Here is a 19,190-nt window from a genome sequence, read left to right as displayed (position 1 = left end):
TAGAACCTTGCGTATTATTCTATCTCTCAGCGGCGTAACAGGGGTCGGTGGCCAGGGGGGGCAAGAGCCAAAAAATTGTGTTATGGGGCGACTATTTTGAGAAGGCTAGATATTGCGTATGGGGCAGAATTTATCTTTTAAAAAAAGTTGCGAGCGAGCGAAGCGAGCGAGCAAAATTTTTGACCTTTTTAATACAAAAATCCAATTTTGTGATAAATTTTGACATAATATCCAGAAAATAATATATTTCACTCTTCTCTCTTTAGATTCCTTTTCTGTGGTCTGTACGCCACTGTGAACAGGATTCTTTGTGGCAGTATCGTGAAGAGTAAAAAAAGAAAAAAAAAACAGGGGCGCAGTATAGCACATGTGCTAAAAAGCTGCTTTATATAAGTCCCGAGCGAGCGAAGCGAGCGAGAAAAAAATCACCTTTTCATGAGAATCTAACTATGAGCTATTTTTTAAACATTATATTCAGTAAATAAAATCATATCCTATACACTTTTCCTTTGCTTTTCTTTCCTTCTTTTTTGTTCTTGTTTGTAGAACTTTTTGGGGCCATGGCCCAACCCTTCCATACGCGGGAGTGCTGTGCGGTTGGGGTCCGGGGCAGAGCCCCCGGAACTTTTTGATATCAAAGCCATTTAAACCTCGCAGATTGCCGCTATTTTAATCAAATCGCAGGCATATACAGAATATAGCTTTTACACAACACATTTATTCAACCCAGTTGCGTAATGAACCAAATATTTTGAGGGGGCAAAAACATAGCAATGTGGGAAAAATTTGTAAAAAAGTCGCCAGCGTGCAAAGCGAGCTGGAAAAAAAAATTGCCTTTTGAAATTATATTCTAATTATGTGATAGATTTTTCCATTATATTAAGCAAATAACACATTTCATTGTTTCCATTCATTTCATTATACGTTGTCTCCTATAATTGATTTTATTTTCTCTTGGGTGTGGAACCAAGACCCCCCCCCCCCATCTGTATGCCAGTGATTGAACGTGATTGAACGGGGGGCGTTATAGAGTCATTTGAAGGTTATAAATGAAGAGCCCCTACTGCGTGGGGTCTGGGGCAAAGCCCCGGTAGCTTATTTGCATAAAATTTAGCAAGCTTATAGCACAATGTTGTATGCAGTCCATCTTTCTTCCCGCTCTTTAATTTCAATCATCGGCAGCCAGGTCGTGTTATTATTATTTTTTTCTTGTCCCTTTTCTTTGTTTTCCAAATTAGCTTTTGACTAATTACTCTCTACCTTCGTTTCCCGCTATTGTTTGCCATTTTGTCATCTTTTAATTTATTTCCCACCGTGCTATTGCATTACATAGGCCTATTTCGGAATGATTTGTTCTTTCTCAAATGTTCTTCTTTCGTACAATTTCCCGCTTTCCTTCCTTTTCCATTAAAAAAAAAGTTTTTCTTCGTTTTCTTTTCACTTTCCCTTTCCTTTTCCTCCTTTCCTTTTCCCCTTTCCTTCCCCTTTCCCTTTCTTTCTACCTCCTTTTTTTCTTTTTCCCGTTTTTCTTTTATTTTCCCTGTGAAATCCGCCAGGGGGGGACAACTTGCCCCCCCCCCCTGCCCCCCCCCCGCCTGTTACGCCACTGCTATCTCTTCCTCCCCAAATAAATTTGAAAGAATTTGTTTCTATCTCCTTAAAAACGTCTTTTGGGACTGTCATCAGGGAAGAAACACTAACTTAATTTTGAAAATGCATACATTTTCAAAAGTTTTATTTTACCATACATCGTAAGATCTCTTTGCTTCCACCAACCAATAAGTCTTTTAATTTTACTCAAGATTTCCTTGTAGTTCAAGTCATCTTTGACTTTACAATCCCGTGCGAAATATACCCCTAAGATAGTGTAACCAATGTCCAAGAAGTGGTAAACCAGGTCTATCTCTATCTTCTCCCAACCATAAAAAGTTTCTTTTATCCATATTAATCTTCAATCCACTTAAATTTTCAAAATCTCTGAATAATTTCTTTACTCTGTGGATCGAATCCATATCTTTTAAAAACAAAGTAATGTCCTTTGCATACAGAACTTGTTTTATTTCCCGTTTCCCAAATCCTATCCCTTTAATGTTATCATCTCTCCTATATAATTAGCTAATAATTCAATCGCTATGATAAATAAATATTGAGAGAGTGGATCCCCCTGCCTTACTCGGGCCTCTATTAACTTCTAAATATCCCGTGGAATGCCCTCTCCCTTTCAACACGCAACTACTATTTTAAACATTATTATAAAAAGTTTTGACCCAAAGAACACAGATTTTTCCCAAACCCGAAATGTTCTAAAGTTTTTAATAAAAGCTTATGAGAGATACAATCGAATGCCTTTTCAAAATCCACTGCAATTAAAAAACCTAACGATTGATACAAAAACTGAAAAAACATATCAAGTAACCGAACTGCTTCCCCCAATAATTATTACGATCTTTGACATAACCCACTTATCTCCCAATACCTCTTTCACCCTTGTCGCTATCAACACTTTTGACAAAATTGTATAAACTACATTCCAAAGAGTTATCGGCCTGTAGTTTTTCATGTGCAAATGATATTTCCTTCTTTATCAATATCATCACTAGTTTCAAGATTTTTACTTGCATATACATTTTAATAATTATTATAATACATTTGGCTTTTCAATCTCGCACCATTTTCCTGATTTTCATTATAAATCTTTACTGCTAAAATTTCGCGCAGGCCAGCGCCATCTATTGTCGATGTAAGAAAATGTCAAAGGTTATTTCGCGTCAGATCTGTGATCCTCAACACCATCGAAGAGCTACGAAGTTTATCTAAAATCCGGAGGCATCCTTCCTCCTTATTAGTTTATAATAATTTAGAAAGATGAGTGGAGGAGTGTCATATTATGGGAGTAAGATAAGCCTAGTATCGAATGCTGGAATTCGATATGAAGGCCATTTATTCTCGGTTGATACTGCCGATTCGACGGTGACTCTTTCGAAAGGTGAGTAGGCAATTCAGCGAAGACCGAATGAAATTACGTAGGGCCTACCGTATGTACCTTACCTATGCATACATTGTTTACCTTGTCCTTGCCGCGAAAAAAAAAGGGTGAACATAACAAGACAATAAACGAACTGGTAAAATTCTAATTGAAGTCCATAAACCTGTCACCTCTCTTCTATGTAAATGTGTTTAGCTGTGCCAATAAATATAGATTTTAGATTAGGCTAGGTCTACAAATTATTGTAAATAATTTGTATTGGCTATTGCCACCACACAAGTTGTCGACTGCGGTGGCGAAACACCGGTTTACACTGGCAGCCATCAACCAATTAGACCGATAAATGGAATATTCGAGGTCTATTTCTGTCAGGGATATGGGCGCTAATGCATTTTCGCACCGGCCGATTACCAGCATACCTCATCAGGCAATACTTGTTCCCAAATGTCATGACAAGTCTCTCACTCTCAGTCACATTTCGAGGTTATAATAATGCATGCAGCCGAGTGCGTTAGTGCCTAGTGGAAATGCAGAGCACGCGAGGTTTCTTATCTTAAGATAAGTGCCGCACTGTGCACGAGCCGCTGGCGGCGAGTGCCCAGTGTGCACCATCTGATGAAGAAACCGAGCTTTCTCTGCATTTACTTTTACGCACGACAGAGCAGGTGCATTAGGCCTAGGCCCTATTTGTTTTATAAAATAGCAACACAGAAACAAATTCTTGAAAAGTTACAGTACCGGTATACCCAGTTGTGTGTCCGGACAGGTTGTGTGTCCGGACGATCAATTTTAGAAAGTCATTGGGAAGAATTTACAAGCGAAGTTTCGTAATTTTTTAGTACAAAATGTTAGGAAATAATATAAAGAACAAAATAGAAGATGATTACAAGTATTGAATTCATATTTTTAGTGTAATACAAAGACAAAAAAGAAGGCTTCAAAAATATAAAGTGTCCGGACACCCGACCCCCCATCCTACAGTTTTGTTGGACTTCTCACGGGACTATTATAATACCGCACTGGTTTGCTTGAGCGTGCAATGTCAATTTTCGTTGCACACCTTTTGCACTGCCGTGCAGTGCACCAAAAAAGTTGGATGTCATGTGACGCGTATTGGCCAATCGCGATGCTTGAAATAATACACCTATTTTATAAACCCATCTCTTCCAAATATCGCGAAAAAGAGGTGGGTATATTGACCTCGAAATGTGACTGAGAGACTTGTCATGACATTTGGGAACAAGTATTGGTGATGGGGTATGCTGGTAATCGGCCGATGCGAAACTGCATTAGCGCCAGGATATGCTCCGCTGAGACTCGTCTGGCTCCGCGGCATCCCCTCCGTTCAATAGACCGATGACGGCCATTTTTGCCACGGCATTGGCAGATTTGAGATTGGGCTCGTAATCAGTAGAGGTGCCATTCAGAAAATTGGGATGGTCCCAGTTTACAGGGACTCGGTTTTCAAAGTCAAGATTTATCCACACAAGAAATTTAGGAAAGTTCATGTCAAGTGCAGACATTAATCGAGTGCGCTAGTCAATGTAAACATATCAGGTTTCATAACAAGATTATTGGAAGATGGCAAGTCGTGAAAAGTGAACAGGGGGAATTGATTGAGGTCAGGTCACTGAATCTATTTTTAGCACTCAATCCCTCTAATTGCTGTCCATGTCCCACAGTGGCACAGGGGTAAGTGACATGAAGAAAAACTGTCCCGAGATTGGCAGAAACAAGGACAATCTCAATTTATCAAGACAAGATTTGTCTTGGAATATGAGGATAGACCTTGTTTTCTGGGAAAATCCCAATTTTTGGACCGGTGCCTCTCAAGCTTTTTATTAACTCTGCGTGGACTAGGAGCCACATATGAAGGCAAGTGGCTCCTGGTCCCCTTTATTTTGGGGATGACCAGGGGCCACATTGGTGGAACCGGGAGCCAATTTTTTTTTTTAATTCAGTCAGTTCAGATGCTTTTGTATTAAGATGAAGGAGAAGGATAATGTTTTATATCTTTTTCAAATTCAAAGATGACTACTGGAGTACCTTGGCTTGTAATTGTATTTTAATTTTGTCTGTGACCAGAATAAAGAAAATAAAGATAGAAAAGGAAAGAAAGAAAAAGAGAACAAAAGAAAGGGAAAGAGAAAGAAAGAAAAAGTGAAAATGTGATAATGAAAGAAATAAAAGGAAAAAAGGTAGAAAGAATGGAAGTATTAAAAAAAGAAAAGGATGGATGGAAGAAAGAAGGGATGAAAGGGGGAAATAAATGAGAATGAAGGAAATAAAAAAAGGAAGATGAATGAAAGTGAATGGGAAAAAGAGTCTCAAGCAAAAAATAAAGAAAAAATTAAATGAAGAACAGGCAAAGAAAGAAACAAAAAAGGAAAGGATGGAAGGAAATCCAAGTAAAGCAAGAAAATGAAATGAAAGAAGTGGAAAAGGAAAAGGAGGGGAAAGAAATAAAGGAAGGAGGAAAGCAGGAAAAGAGATTCTGAGATGGAAAGAAGAATTAGGGGATGGGAAAGAATGGATGAAAGGAAGGAGAAACAGACAAGGAAGAAATTGAATGAATGGGAAAAGAAGATATAAAGAAGGAAAGAAAAATGGAAAGAATGAAAGTGAAGGAAGAAAGAAAGAAACTAGGAAAGAATAGATGGATCCAACTGAGGAAAGGAAAGAAAGATTGATGAAAGGATGAAGAAAGGAAGTTAGAGAGAAAAGAAAGATAAAAAAGGATTGATGAAGAATTGATTGAAAGAAAGGAAGATGGAAGGCAAGAAAGGAAAAGGAAAAAAAAAATCATGTTTCATTTTGGCTCAAACTGATACCTAGATCTAGTTTCGTATGAAACCAACTTTATCAGCACACAGCCCCACACCCAAATGCATATATGGGACTGTAATGTACTCCCCAATGTGTTTTAGTGCGTGTTGATGCAGATGATGTCACTCGAAACCCGATCGTTTGGGGCCAAGAAAGGAGTGGTAATTTCTGTTTTGATTACTCACAAATGACAGAGTTACACCATTTTTTAAGGAAATAAGACATTTTATAAGAGCATTTCATTGGTGTAAAATGTGAAATTTTAAAGTTCTTTGGGAGAAGTTACAGAACCAAACTTTGTAGCTGGGGTGCTATGCAGCGCGCGGTCGCGATATATGTGGCAGGCTGTGTGTTTATTTTTTTTTGTGTGTAGGAATATAGCGCAAAAAATATGCTATGTTTATCCTATATTGCGGGGTCAACTGGGCAATTTTGCCATAGTGTACCGGGCGCCAATTTGTGAATTTTTTCCTGGCGCCTGGGCATACCCGTTTTTGGAGGAACCAGGCGCAAAACCCTTCAAACCGGGAGCAAAATTGCGCCTGGCGCCCAGTTTATAAAAGGCTTGGCGCCTCTACTGGTAGTGGTAATGGTGGAGCAAACAACTGCTGCATAACTACAGCGTTTATGGAGAAAGGGTGCGCATTTGCACCCTCCTTGATTACTCCTAAATTTTGCTTTTGACGGGGTAACGGAAGAAATGATAAAGATAAATTTATATTAAATACATTTAGCTTACTACCACCTTTTCAGCTTATGATCACTCGAAAACCCCATCGGTATTTATCAGCGCTTCTCGCTAGCATAGCGGGAAGAATCTTGACTGCAGTTATGATGCGAGTTCGAGTCCCAGCTAAGGTACATGTAAGAAACACTACAAAAAAAAAAAAAAAACAATAGAGAAACAAGAAGTTAATGAACAAAGTTTCGACAATCTTTTATTATTTTGGGTGGCTGTCACAAAGGAACTCTTTCCCTTAACTTTGTTTGACTACTTACCTTAACACATCGAAATGTTGCCCATTGACTAGCAAAAACAGCAAAGTTCCGCACAGCTCACGGCAGCGATTCGGGTTTTCCGCACTTGCAATGGTTTTTGTCTCGTGATCAGATCGCTCAAGTATCGTTAGAAAATTAATTTGGCAATTTCTTGCAAATTCATTGTGCGCTCCGAAACCCAGAACTCCATTGGCTTTGTACTCGTTGCAATAGATTCTGTAAACTCTGACGAACACGATGTGACTATGGTGCTATTCTGTATGATTTTGACTGAAAAGCGGAATTAATCAAAATACGCTTACCTGTGCGGTATCTATGAGAAAAAAACAATCTTCCGAGAATACCTTTCATAATTCATGTAAAATATAGGAAAGTGAAATGGTTGATTTTGACAGGAGGTGATAGAGAATTGCACACTTGTTTTGATGGAATACTGTGTGGGGCATTGGGAGGCTTGCAGTGCACATGCTTACTATATTTTCATTTATAAATTGGCTTGCAATCAAAGCTGGATGATGTCATGTAATATGCTGACCGCTAGCGGCGAACGTTGTGTTATTCATGTACGCTATATTTTGATGTGCTTAATACGCGTAATGCGTATAAAGGTATACAAATTTTAGGGGTAGAAATATGAAAATGAGCGGTTTCTTACCAGTCAGCTCACTTGTAAATCGTTCCCACACAATGACGTTTTTTTACCTTTGACTAGCTTTGTGGTGACGTACGTACGCAGGCAAATACGGAGAGAAATGGTGTGCATGTGTAGCTGATTGTGCTAGTACAAGATTCCTGGCTGACATAGTGCATAGGTAGGACGTTCGAATGTCAATGACAAGTTTAGAGTGCTAATTTTGTTCTTACTCAATCCAACTGGCATACCGCCATCTACTATTAATTAGCACTCTAAACTCGTCATTGACATTAGAACGTCCTACCTATGCACTACATCATCCAGGAATCTTGTAGTAGCACAATCAGCTACGCATGCGCACCATTTCTCTCTGTATTTATCTGCATACGTACGTTATCACAAAGCAAATAAAACTTAAGATCATGTCATTCTGTTGTTCATCCTGGGAACGTTTTAAAGGTGGTAAGACTGGTACATGTAGGAAACCTCATTTTTCATACTTCTACCCCTAAAATTTGTATACCTTCATACGCATCAGGCATATTAAGGTACGTAGTCAAACAAAATTAAGTTAAATTAACAGATTGGCAATTTCCCCAGGAAATCCATCCGTGTTTACATGCCTCGCTATGCAGTCCTATATGCATATATGAGTGTCAAAAATCTGTGATGTAAACTATGTCAAAATATGAATAAAATATCATCACTGATTCCTCAAGGCTATGTCTGGATGGCATGTTTATTCTCATTAGGCATGTTAGGTCTAGAATCTAGATCTAGTCTAGATTAGATCGATCTAGATCCTACAGACTAGGTCTAGATCTAACCGATATGAGATATTGTTGATGGGGGATTTATATACTGTATTTTGTTAAAGGATCTGTTCAGTTTGACATCCCATCATACATTTACTTAGTACTCTGTTGTAGTAATAAGTATAAATGTGTATTCTTGTTTCATTGTTCCTCCAATTGTGCAGTACGTTCCTTTGGAACAGAGGACAGGCCATGTGATCATCCCGTCGCCCAGAGAGATGAGATGTATGACTACATCGTGTTTAGGGCTTCTGACATTAAAGACCTGATGGTGTGTGAAGCTCCTAAACCTCCACAGACAACCTCCATTGCCCAAGATCCAGCCATTCTGCAGGTGAGTTGAATGAATTATCAAAAATCGATACATGCACTATTTATGAATTTCTGTTTCAGGCTTCAGCAAATGAAATAGGGGTAAGGCCATTATCTCAGCAATAGATGTATTTATGGATTAATAGTTGCCAGACTATGTACATGTCAATATTGTCTGAGAATAATTTACCTAGTATCACATTGCAATTTGCTCCACACTTTTTCAAATCTACCCAAAAAGTATTTTGTGTTGGATTTTTTTTTTTACAAAGGACTGTACAGAATATAGTTGGGTATTTTTCTTTCTTATTACCAAAAATGCCAATCAATTTTTGTGAGAAATTATTCCTTGTTCCCTTGGAATACAACCTATATTAACTGAAGGAGTGGGTTTATAGCTTTCACAGATAGAAAAAGATGCAGTTTAGAAGTATTGCCACGAGAAATTTATCCCCTGGCCTATAGGTGGATATTGATATTTTCAACCATATCAAAGTACCCAAACTCAAACTAAGAAAATATGCCTGTTTCTTTGTCTTATATTTCTCACAGCACTCGGGCGCAGTGAGCTCTACCACCAACCCCAGTTTTCGGCCACCCAACACCTTTGCGTCGGCTCCAGCTCCCTTTGCTCCATTTAATCAGCTCCCCTACCAATATGGTGCTATCGGAGGTATGATGCCAAATCAGTTTGCAGCAGGCCAGGTTCAGCGCCCTCAAATAGGAGGTGAATCAAAGCCCAGTGAACCTAACCATCTAATCCTGTGTAAACCTGGTCAAGAGCAGAGAATATTTTAAAACTATTGACATTTTAGATTGGTTCAGTTGGAAACAGAGAAAGAGAGAAAAGGAAATTATTAATGTAGTAAAGTGTGGAGTGTAGTGTTCAACATTCTGCTGTGCCCATGAGCACTTCTCTTTACATTGCAACTTTTGGCATGATTTATTTTGACCAACTTTTTAATTAGGGTGAATTTAGTCGTAGAATATCTTCCTTTTAGAAAAGTTTCCTTTTTTGATACATGAATCATACCCACCATCCAGTAAGATTTTTTTTTCAAAATAGCAAAAGTAAAACAAAAATCAGATTTATAAAATTATATGCAGTATACTTTTAGTGTACTTTTAATTACTTTGTTTCACTTTCAGTAAGATTTATCAATTTATAGGTTTGGCACGTATGATGAAGTTCAATTTGTACTAGGTGAAACTGTTCCAAGGATTCACCTAAAAGTGATGTTATTTCTAATCAGTATTTTTTACAAATTTTCTTATGGAACACTTTATTTTTTACAAAGTTGGCAGGCAGACTCCTCCACCCAACCGCAAGTCGCCCACTATGGAGCAGGCAGTCCAAGCTTCTGGTCCGCAGTCACCCGACAAGGACAAGAAGAATGAGAGCAGCAGTAAGGGGAGGAAAGACCATGACAAGAATGACCATCGTGATCAGGAGCCCCAGCCGCAGAGGAGACGAGGATCCCGTGAGGAACAGCGCAGGGGTGGCAACAACAGGGATTTCAGGGATGTGAGAGAAGAGGGGCGTAATAGGGATAACCAGGATCGCTACCGAGACAATCAGAACAGGGATCATGATAGAGATGGAATCAGGAGAAGGAATGATAGAGGACCTCGGGATCAAGGCCGCAGACCAGATAGTAAGAATCATGTTCTGTATCAATTGTCTATCAGATAAGGACACTGTTGTTTCAATACTATTTTCTCTTTTTACCCCCCGCCAAATGGAGTTCAAAGGGGGGTCTATATGAATCAGCGCACAGTTGGTTGGTCGGTCAGTCCATTGCAAATCTTGTGCTTTGAACTGCTTCCTCAATTTTTAACCAATTTTCAATGAAATTTGGAGTACACGTTGGTCTTGGGGTAAAGATATGCAAGATATATTTTTCGTATTGGAAAGTGTTTTGCTTTGGAAATGTATATTTATATGACAAAAATTTTGTAAAAATCTTGCATTTCAAACTACTTTCTCAGTTTTAACCAATTCTTATGAAATTTGGCACACACATAGATCTAGACTTAAGGAGAGGGCAAGACACATTTTTCAATTTTGTTAGAAATTTTTTTTTCATGGTAACTGCATATTATGGCCAAAAACCACGGAACACTCGTTGTGGATCAAAATACTTCCCCATTTTGTGGCCAGTGCTCATGAATGAAAGTTGGCACCAACTTTGGGTTTGGGTAGAAAACTGGATAGGAAACATGGAATCCCCTTTTCCAAATGTGTGTTTGAAATTGTGTTGCCATGGTAACAACAGTTTATTGTAAAAAAAAACCCTGGAAATCTAATTCCCCATTCATTTGTCCACTGATCTTGACATTTGGCGCAAATATTAATCTTGGGTAATGACATGCAAGATTCATTTTCCAAAGTGTGTTGAAAATATGATAATGTGTTGTAATATGTGGCTAACTTGACATTTGTATGAAGGTAATAGTATTTGTGGGTAGTATGGAGAGTCAAACATGGGCTTTACACCAGAATGGTCTTAACACCATACATGTAGCTATTTGTGGAGCGTTTTGGCCCAGTGAATAAGTCTCCAGACTTTGAAACAGAGGGTCATGGGTTCAAATCCCATCCATGGTGTAGTTTCCTTTAGCAAGAAATTGATCTAAAATTGTGCTGCACTCAGCTCAGGTGAAGTAAATGGATACTGGCAGAAAGAAATTTCTCAGAAAGCTGTGAGCATTAGAATTGGTTGCTTAACCATTGTAACAGGAGCTCCTTGAGCACCTACCAAGGTGGATATATGTGCCGTACAAAAAAAGAAACCCACTATATTTGTATAAATTATATCACAAGGTACGAAGCTGATATTTAATCTCTTTCATGTTGTGATTTATTGAGCTTTATGCTTACAATTTAAGCATCTTTATTATTTCAGATCAACAACAACAGCAGCAACAGCAGCCTTACAGGAGGGGTCGAGGAGGACGTGGCCGTGGTCATCGTCCATTGATGGCTAAAGATCCCATCAAGGTTGGAACAGACTTTGACTTTGACACAGCTAATGCCCAGTTTGATAAGGAGGCCATTGAGGATGAATTTGAGAGCAAACTGAAGATTGGTAAGAGTTTACAACAAATCTTGAGTTCAGTATTGATAAATATATCGGGTAATTTGTTATGTGACATTATGCAAATTATTGACAACTTTTCTTTTTTTACATCCGATATTGGTGAAATTTTCAGCATTTTACTTAGATTTTGGTCTTGCCTGCATATCAGAGCGAGACTGTAGGCGCCGCTTTTCTGACGGCGGCGGCGTCATCGTCAACATCAAATCTTAACTGAAGGTCATCATGAAATGTCATCAATACTTAGAAAGTATAAGGCCCTAGTTCATGAAACTTGGATATGGTTATCAAGTATTACTGAACATCATTCCAGAGTTTGATGTCACATGACCAAGTTCAAAGGTCATTTAGAGTCAATGAACTTTGACCATGTTGGGGAAATCAATATCAAAATTTTTGAAATGTCATCATAACTAAGAAAGTATATGGGACTAGTTCATTAAACTTGGAGTAAGTGTAATCCAGTAGTACTGAACATCCTGACGAGTTTCAGGTCACATGACCAAGGTCAAAGGTCATTTAGGGTCAATGAATTTTGGCCATGTTAGGGGTATTTGTTGATTTCCATCATAACTTTGAAAGTTTAAGATCTGGGGGGTGTTTCACAAAGATTTAAGTATGATTTTGAGTCACACTTAATTAAATGCCGGACGCGTACATGATCTGCAACGCGTATTCTTATTGATCAATACGCAGTAGTGTACGTCCTCTTGGCATGATCTGACAATGCGGTCATGCCTATTATACCGCTTGCAACCAGGCATTGTGCGACTTTAAGTCATACTTAAATCTTTGTGAAACACCCCCCTGGTTCCTGAAACTTGGACATAAGAGTAATCAAGTACTACTGAACACCTTGCCTGAGTTTCAGGTCACACAACCAAGGTCAAAGGTAAATTTAAGGTCCATTAACTTAGATTATGTTGGGGGAATCAAAAAGAAATCTTAACCAAGGCTAAGTTTTTTAAATATAACTCTGAAAGTATATGGATCTAGTTCATGAAACTTGGATATAAGGGTAATCAAGCACCAATGAACATCCTGCATGAGTTTCAGGTCACATGACCAAGGTCAATCAACTTTGACCGTGTTGGGGATAGTTAATGGATCTAGTTTATGAAATGTGGACATACGGATAATCAAGTATCACTGATCCTCTTGCACAAGTCTCTGGTCAAATGATCAAGGTTAAATGTCATTTAGGGTCAGTGAACATAGTATTTTATTGTCATATAAATGGTGTTTTTTTGTGAACTATTATTCTATAGTCGTTTTCAAAGTCAGCACTGCTGCTATATTGAATTGCATAATGCAGGCGAGACTGCCAGAGGCACTCCACTTGTTCATATATATATTTCAGATCTGACAATAGTGGATGTATAAATGTTGCTTATGCAATGTCTTCATTTGAAAGTGTTAGTGCTCATTGTAATGAAAACTGGAAAAGGGCATTAGAGGAAAGTTTATCATGAGCTGTGGATTGGCTTATTGTAAAACTGCTTGATAAATAATTAACCCTTTTCTTCTCGACAGTTAATGGGGATGAGAAGTCAAGTGAGCAGGAACATGAAGGGTCAGGGAGTGAGACGCCTACCAGTGAGAATCAAGATGACAAGGCATTCTATGAACCAGAGAAATCATTCTTTGACAGCATCTCATGTGAATCAAATAACCAAGAGTAAGACTCCTTTTCTTTGATTCGTGATGGAAAGTACTTGTCGTAGCAATACAATTAATTCATGGAATCAAAAGAGCAATCATTTCTCATTGCATCAGAGTTTAAGATACTTTATCTGAAAAGTAAGCATGAAATTTGGAGAAAATAAATTGAATGAGCAAAATTGATTTATTGCAGATTGCCAAATATTAATAATCAAAGCTTGCAATCTTGCCATTTGCATTGAATAACCACTGAATGATTTAATCTGTCCATTTTCAGAGTAAGCCTCTTTTGTGACCTAATCGAATTGTGCGGCAGATATCAAATCATAGAGTTCCAAGCTATTGGGGTTGATTCAGTATTTTGTAGTTTGATCATCTGTAGTTGATTGATATCAAGTCCTTTACTATCTTGCCGATGTAATACTACTTGGGTCAGTCTCAAGTACGCTTGATTGGAATCGGTTGCAACTTCACTGTTTTTACTTTGTGTCAGTGGATATTTTTCAAATTTATCAACAAGATATGATCATTCTTTCAGAAGTTTCTTTTACTTTGTAATTGGTCTTTTTGGGGTTATCAAGATTGCCTTAGTCTGGACAGCTTCTCTGCAGATACAATGCAGAGAATGATTCTGTTAAATCGGCTTCAACTGTCATGTTTTTCCTTATTGGTTATATTAGATTTGGCGTTTACAAATGAAGATTTGCAATAAAGTTTGAACAAAGTGCTCTTTCAAAATCAGTATTGGACATCCTACAATGAATGATCTGAAACGATCGCTCGGTAGTGTCATCTATTTTCTTTGACTCGTAACCATAGGTTCATCATGGTTATTACCTTTGTCATTAGATATGATGTGGGTTAATTCCTGCTCATTTATTTTAACATGCACAGAACATAAAATAATAGGGAATGTGTTTACAGTACCAGCAACAGCAAAGCGTTAACTAATTTGGTTGTGAGTATTTAGAATTGAAGTTAAAGCTTCAGTTATTAATTCATCCTCCTCAATATCAACATCAATCTTTCATCTTCATCAAGACTTGTTCTTACTTTAAATTATTTCACCACTAGTTCCTGTGCAATTTTGTTTTGAAATGGACAGGTCATGGTTTAGATATACTTGTTCCTCACCCAAACAATAAAAAAAGTGCAGCTATATATTTGCTGTGATTAGGATCAACTAGGGTGCCAACTTGGCATAGGTCAACAGTGTCCAGTATGATTTATCTAAATGCATCATTAAACATTGTGTTATAAAGTTTCCCTACTAATAACAAAAGAGATCTCTATATTTTGTTTGTTATTTGAAATGAAATTCCTGCTGTATTCAGCATTAGGACCGAATACACTTTTCAAACAAATAAATTGGAACCTGTTGTTCAATACCACAATAAAGAAGACAAGTATTCTTTTAGACAGGTGATCTGTATGGAGAACTGGTTGTTATGAAAGCAAGTTTGACTGTATGGGATGTTAAAAAGAAAGTTAGCTAAAAGTATAATAAATAGCTTCAGGGAATTGAATGGTAAGGGCTTTGTAAACTTGTAATTTTTCATTATAATTATTTTGGCAGTGGAAATCGAACTCGTCCTAGCCGCCGTGAAGAATACAAGATGAACACGGAAACTTTTGGAGTGCCGTTCTCCAGGGGACGTGGTCGTGGTAGAGGCGGATTCTACCGGGGTGGTTACAATAGAGGTGGATACAATAGCTACCAGGGCGGATACAACAGGAGTGGTGGCGGATACAGAGGCCGTAACAACTACCAAAGAGGTGGAGGAGGGGGAGGCGGTACAGCCTGGAATAATAGGAGGAATCGCAACCAGGACTGGGGGCGAGGGGATGCACCTCAGCGTAGGGACCGTGGAGATGATAATCGTAGGAGAGAGGATGGGATCAGTAAAGGCACTACGGTGAGTGCTAGCAGATGAACCACAGAATTCTTTGAAAGTATTATTATACTGTTTGTCTAATAGAGAGAGTGGTGGTAAACTTTTATCCCATTGACTTCAAAATTATTTTGCATTTTGATATTGGGAAGTGTCATTCATTCCCAAATGGATATACTACATAGATGCATATATCAGTTTACAGGATATGCACTAATTATGTTTGGGTAACGTTTTGTTTTGCTACCCCCAAGTCTTTTAAAGAGAAATTCCAGTAGTTGCAGTAAACACTGATTTCATGAGAAAGTCTGTAAAACCAGGCTTAATTGTCAGTATATCATCGAGGATCTAGATCTGGTACAGTTACATAAACTGAACTTTGTGAAATCTTGAAATCTACGCTGAAAAATGTTCAGACTGAACTTCCCCAACACAGATAAGCGCACGTGGGACTGTGTATAATTATTGCTTTGAGCGTCGGGCCCGACGCTCTAGCCGAATCCTGTGCTTATTTGCTGATTTCTCAGCAATTACACAATTTCTTCCAGAATCCTTTGGCACATGCGTTTTATTTATGCAAACAGACACTTTGGTGGTCATTTCATTGGATTCTGTACGAACTCATTTTGGTATCGTTACCAAAACTAGCATTTACCTTTAACCTGAAAATACTCATTATAGAAATTACTCTTGTAATGATTTTGAAACAAAAGTGGGTTTATTAATTGAAGTGCGGGAAGGGGGGGGGGGGGGAGAAGTGGTTGATAAAAATCAGTAAGTTCTAGCAGTTAATATCCTGTAAGTCATATTCATCTTCTGATAGTCTTGTAATTATCAATTTTATTAGTATGGTAGGTTTTATCCATGTTTTTTTTCCCTCAGACTTAGTCTCATATTTATTGGTTATCATAAAGTTGAGACTAAATTCAAATACCAGGAGCTGTCCGTAAGGCAGCAATTGAAAGGGTTCAATCGAAATTAAGTTTATTAAGACTTAATTTTTTTATATTTGGTGTACGAGAGATCTTTTATATTGCACCAAACTATAAGCCCCCTTTTCTCTAGTCTTGTTGTTCACATTTATTTATTTGTTATTTTTATGCAGGAAAGCAGCCAGAAAGAAGATATTAAAGTTGCTGAAGGATCATAGAAGAAAGGCAGACCAAATGCCAAATGAGCGTTTTTTTTGTACAAAGGACAATTTTGTTCACATTTGTGGCCAAAAGGATAAGCAGAGCTTCACTGGAAGAGCTTGATATAGGAGCTAGCTATGCATGGCAGGAGCAGCAGTGCTAATCAATTCATGGGATCTATATAGTGCCTGGCTCAAAGGAAAAAAAAAAGATGATGATAAATATATTTCTAAATATTGTAGTAGAATTATTTTATTGATCAGTTCAAGAAAGGAGGTTATCCATACATTGCCTACTACATGTACATGATTATTACAAGAGGAATTTCTGAAGAGTCTCTCAGAGAAAGTTGTGTTGTATTCAAGCTGTGGATTCTTGCTTTAAATTGGAAAGGAAGAATTCCTTTTTTTAATTATGCTTTATCTTTCACTTGTGGAACAATCAAGTAAGGATTTAGGCTGGAAAGATGTCAAAAACTTATTAGTTTTTGTGCATTGTGAAATATAATTTACAGAAATCAAGTGTTAATCTTGAAGGCAGTGACAATGTTGTGTCCCACTACTATACTATACTTTTACTATAAATTTGATACTCATGGCAAGAGTGGCATCTCATCTCAAATTTGAAACCAACAGCTAAGCAAATCGTTCATGCATGGCAGATTACAAACAAATATTGAGGCATATCAGAAACGATTTGCGCAGAAACTCCCGTGTGAATCTGAATCCACTCTCATTTTAGGGATCAGTGAGAGAATCTTAAAGAATACAAAAGAAATGCTAATGAGCCAATTGTCGTATCGCAAACCAATCTTGTCCCATTTTTCTGCGCAATCTGGTTTTGACATTAAAATTTCACACTCGTCTCGCCCTTTAATGATTGAAGTGTTTGTCTCATGTTAAGTATCAAAATAAAGTGGAAAAATTGAATTATATGAGTATGTAAATGAAATGTCATAATTTATTTTCCTTTGAAGAAAAAGACATGGGAATCCCGGTTTCCTTATTTCTGGGTCACACTGTATGTTAACATTTTGTTCAATGTACAAATCACCCCCTCCCCCTTCCAGTATTTGATGCATGTTTGGAATAAAAGCACAATTAAATTATTTCTATTTTATTTCCTTTTTGCCTTTTTTGTTCAATTATCAAATAGATGGATTGCAATGAAGTTAACAATTTCAAGAAAATTATGCTACTGTTCACATTTTCATGTAAAAATATTGGCTACTTGGACAAAGCATACATGGACTATTTATTTTATGTCACATAATTTTAGCCAAGAAAGAAGGCTCTGCTGTGTATATGAAGGAAATAATTTCTGTAGGATCTTCTCAGAAGAAGTAATAAATTGAGAATCTCAGAGACAGAAAAGCCCATAACCAACAATTGCATGAAAAGCACTGCACGGTAAATGTCATAATGGCCCATCTATACCATGTAACACCATGTGTAACTGTACGTCTTCTATCATTCAGCCATTGTAATACATTGTAGTGCAGCTATTAGCTTCATTGTTCATTTTTTACCCATTTGACATTGTTCTTGTGGTTTAGTGATGTAGTTGCGAAGGTGTAAGTTGCTTGTATCCTTAATATGGGTTCTGTGTCCCATAGCACAAAGGTTAGCGATTAATCATATGCTTGGTTATCACGATTAATTGAATATTGTAGTCAATGCAATCATAAAAAAACTTGTTCTGCGATGATTGCTAAGCTTTGTGTCACAGGCCCGTGGTGTGTTAAAAAAGGTCAACCCGATATTGTGTTTTAACACTTTTGAAGTAGGCAAATGATATACTTATCCTGAATGATAACAAGAGATTGTCAAAATTACTGAGTTCACAGGATTTGAATAGAGTAGTGACGTGATATGTGGTAGTTGGAGAAAGAGAGGAAGAAGGGGATGCATGTTGGAATTATTTTTTTTTTTAAATAAAAGTTGAGTTCTGAATTCTAAGAAAAGTTAGATTTATGAGCTTTCTCATAATTTTTAAAAAGTCATTTAGAAGGAATTTCATCGGTCAAGACTGCTCTTCGAATGCCCATCAATGAAAATTCATGCAAGACCAGAAGTACCTATGTGCTTCTACTTTCATATACATGCACTTGTTTATGTGTGCAATTCATTTACCTTTTGGGGAAGTCAGATGCTGATTATTACATTAGAATTTAGTATCCAAATTGCTTTCGAACTGTTTTTGCTTGGAAATCAATTTACCAGAATTTAACCTTTTTTTTATAGAATCTCGACAAATACTTTACATCTCTTGATTCCCTTGATCATAGGAAGAATAAATCCTTTTGGAGTTTCCTACCATGCTGTGGCCAGACTCGCCCCCACCTTACAGCTAGTATTTTGTTTTTTCTTTCAATTATCCCTGTTCTTGCACCAGTTCTTTATGGCACTTTCTACCCTATTAGATATAATATGCACTTAGCATCAATGTATTTCTGTTGTCAACAAAGCGTTATTTAGAACTTATGGAACTAGGATAGACGTTAAAAGCTATATATTCCATTCACCTACTCAACTATTTATATCACCTTACTATACTAGGATGTTGAAAAAGTGGTTTTCCATAGGAACAGATGAAATGAGGTTAATGTTTAATTGTTCATATAACTTTAAACAAAATGTTTGAAAAACTTGCTGGTGATTTTTTGTGTGTGTTAATGTTGTCAATTTCAATATTAAACTGGTTATATGATATGACTTTTGAAAGAAGTTTGATTATACAACAGAACTATGTGTTCTATCCCATCTGATATAGACTGAACTCCTCCCACTTTGAGTTTGAAATAATGCTACGGGTAAGAAATAAAGAGACTAAT

General features: G+C 37.4%; 1 protein-coding gene across 2 annotated transcripts; it reads left to right on the top strand.

Moving 5' to 3' along the window:
• The first annotated feature begins 2,698 nt into the window (after window positions 1-2,698).
• On the top strand, window positions 2,699-16,916 carry LOC129277683 (protein LSM14 homolog A-like). 2 transcript variants are annotated; one of them, XM_064095159.1, is made up of 8 exons: window positions 2,699-2,986; window positions 8,425-8,594; window positions 9,125-9,299; window positions 9,871-10,227; window positions 11,479-11,661; window positions 13,204-13,348; window positions 14,909-15,248; window positions 16,330-16,916. In XM_064095159.1, the coding sequence occupies exons 1-8, from the start codon at window positions 2,866-2,868 to the stop codon at window positions 16,372-16,374; spliced, it is 1,536 nt and encodes a 511-aa protein (XP_063951229.1). In that variant the 5' UTR covers window positions 2,699-2,865; the 3' UTR covers window positions 16,375-16,916. The 2 variants fall into 2 exon arrangements, with proteins under 2 accessions (XP_063951229.1, XP_063951230.1); XM_064095160.1 differs by having other exon boundaries at window positions 2,728-2,986; window positions 9,125-9,245.
• The last annotated feature ends 2,274 nt before the right edge of the window (window positions 16,917-19,190 follow it).

This window comes from Lytechinus pictus, chromosome 2 (assembly GCF_037042905.1).
Source record: "Lytechinus pictus isolate F3 Inbred chromosome 2, Lp3.0, whole genome shotgun sequence".
In the NCBI taxonomy this organism is placed as follows: Eukaryota; Metazoa; Echinodermata; class Echinoidea; order Temnopleuroida; family Toxopneustidae; genus Lytechinus; species Lytechinus pictus.
Note: the sequence above shows the minus strand (reverse complement) of the source record. Positions and strands in the feature narration are given on the sequence as shown.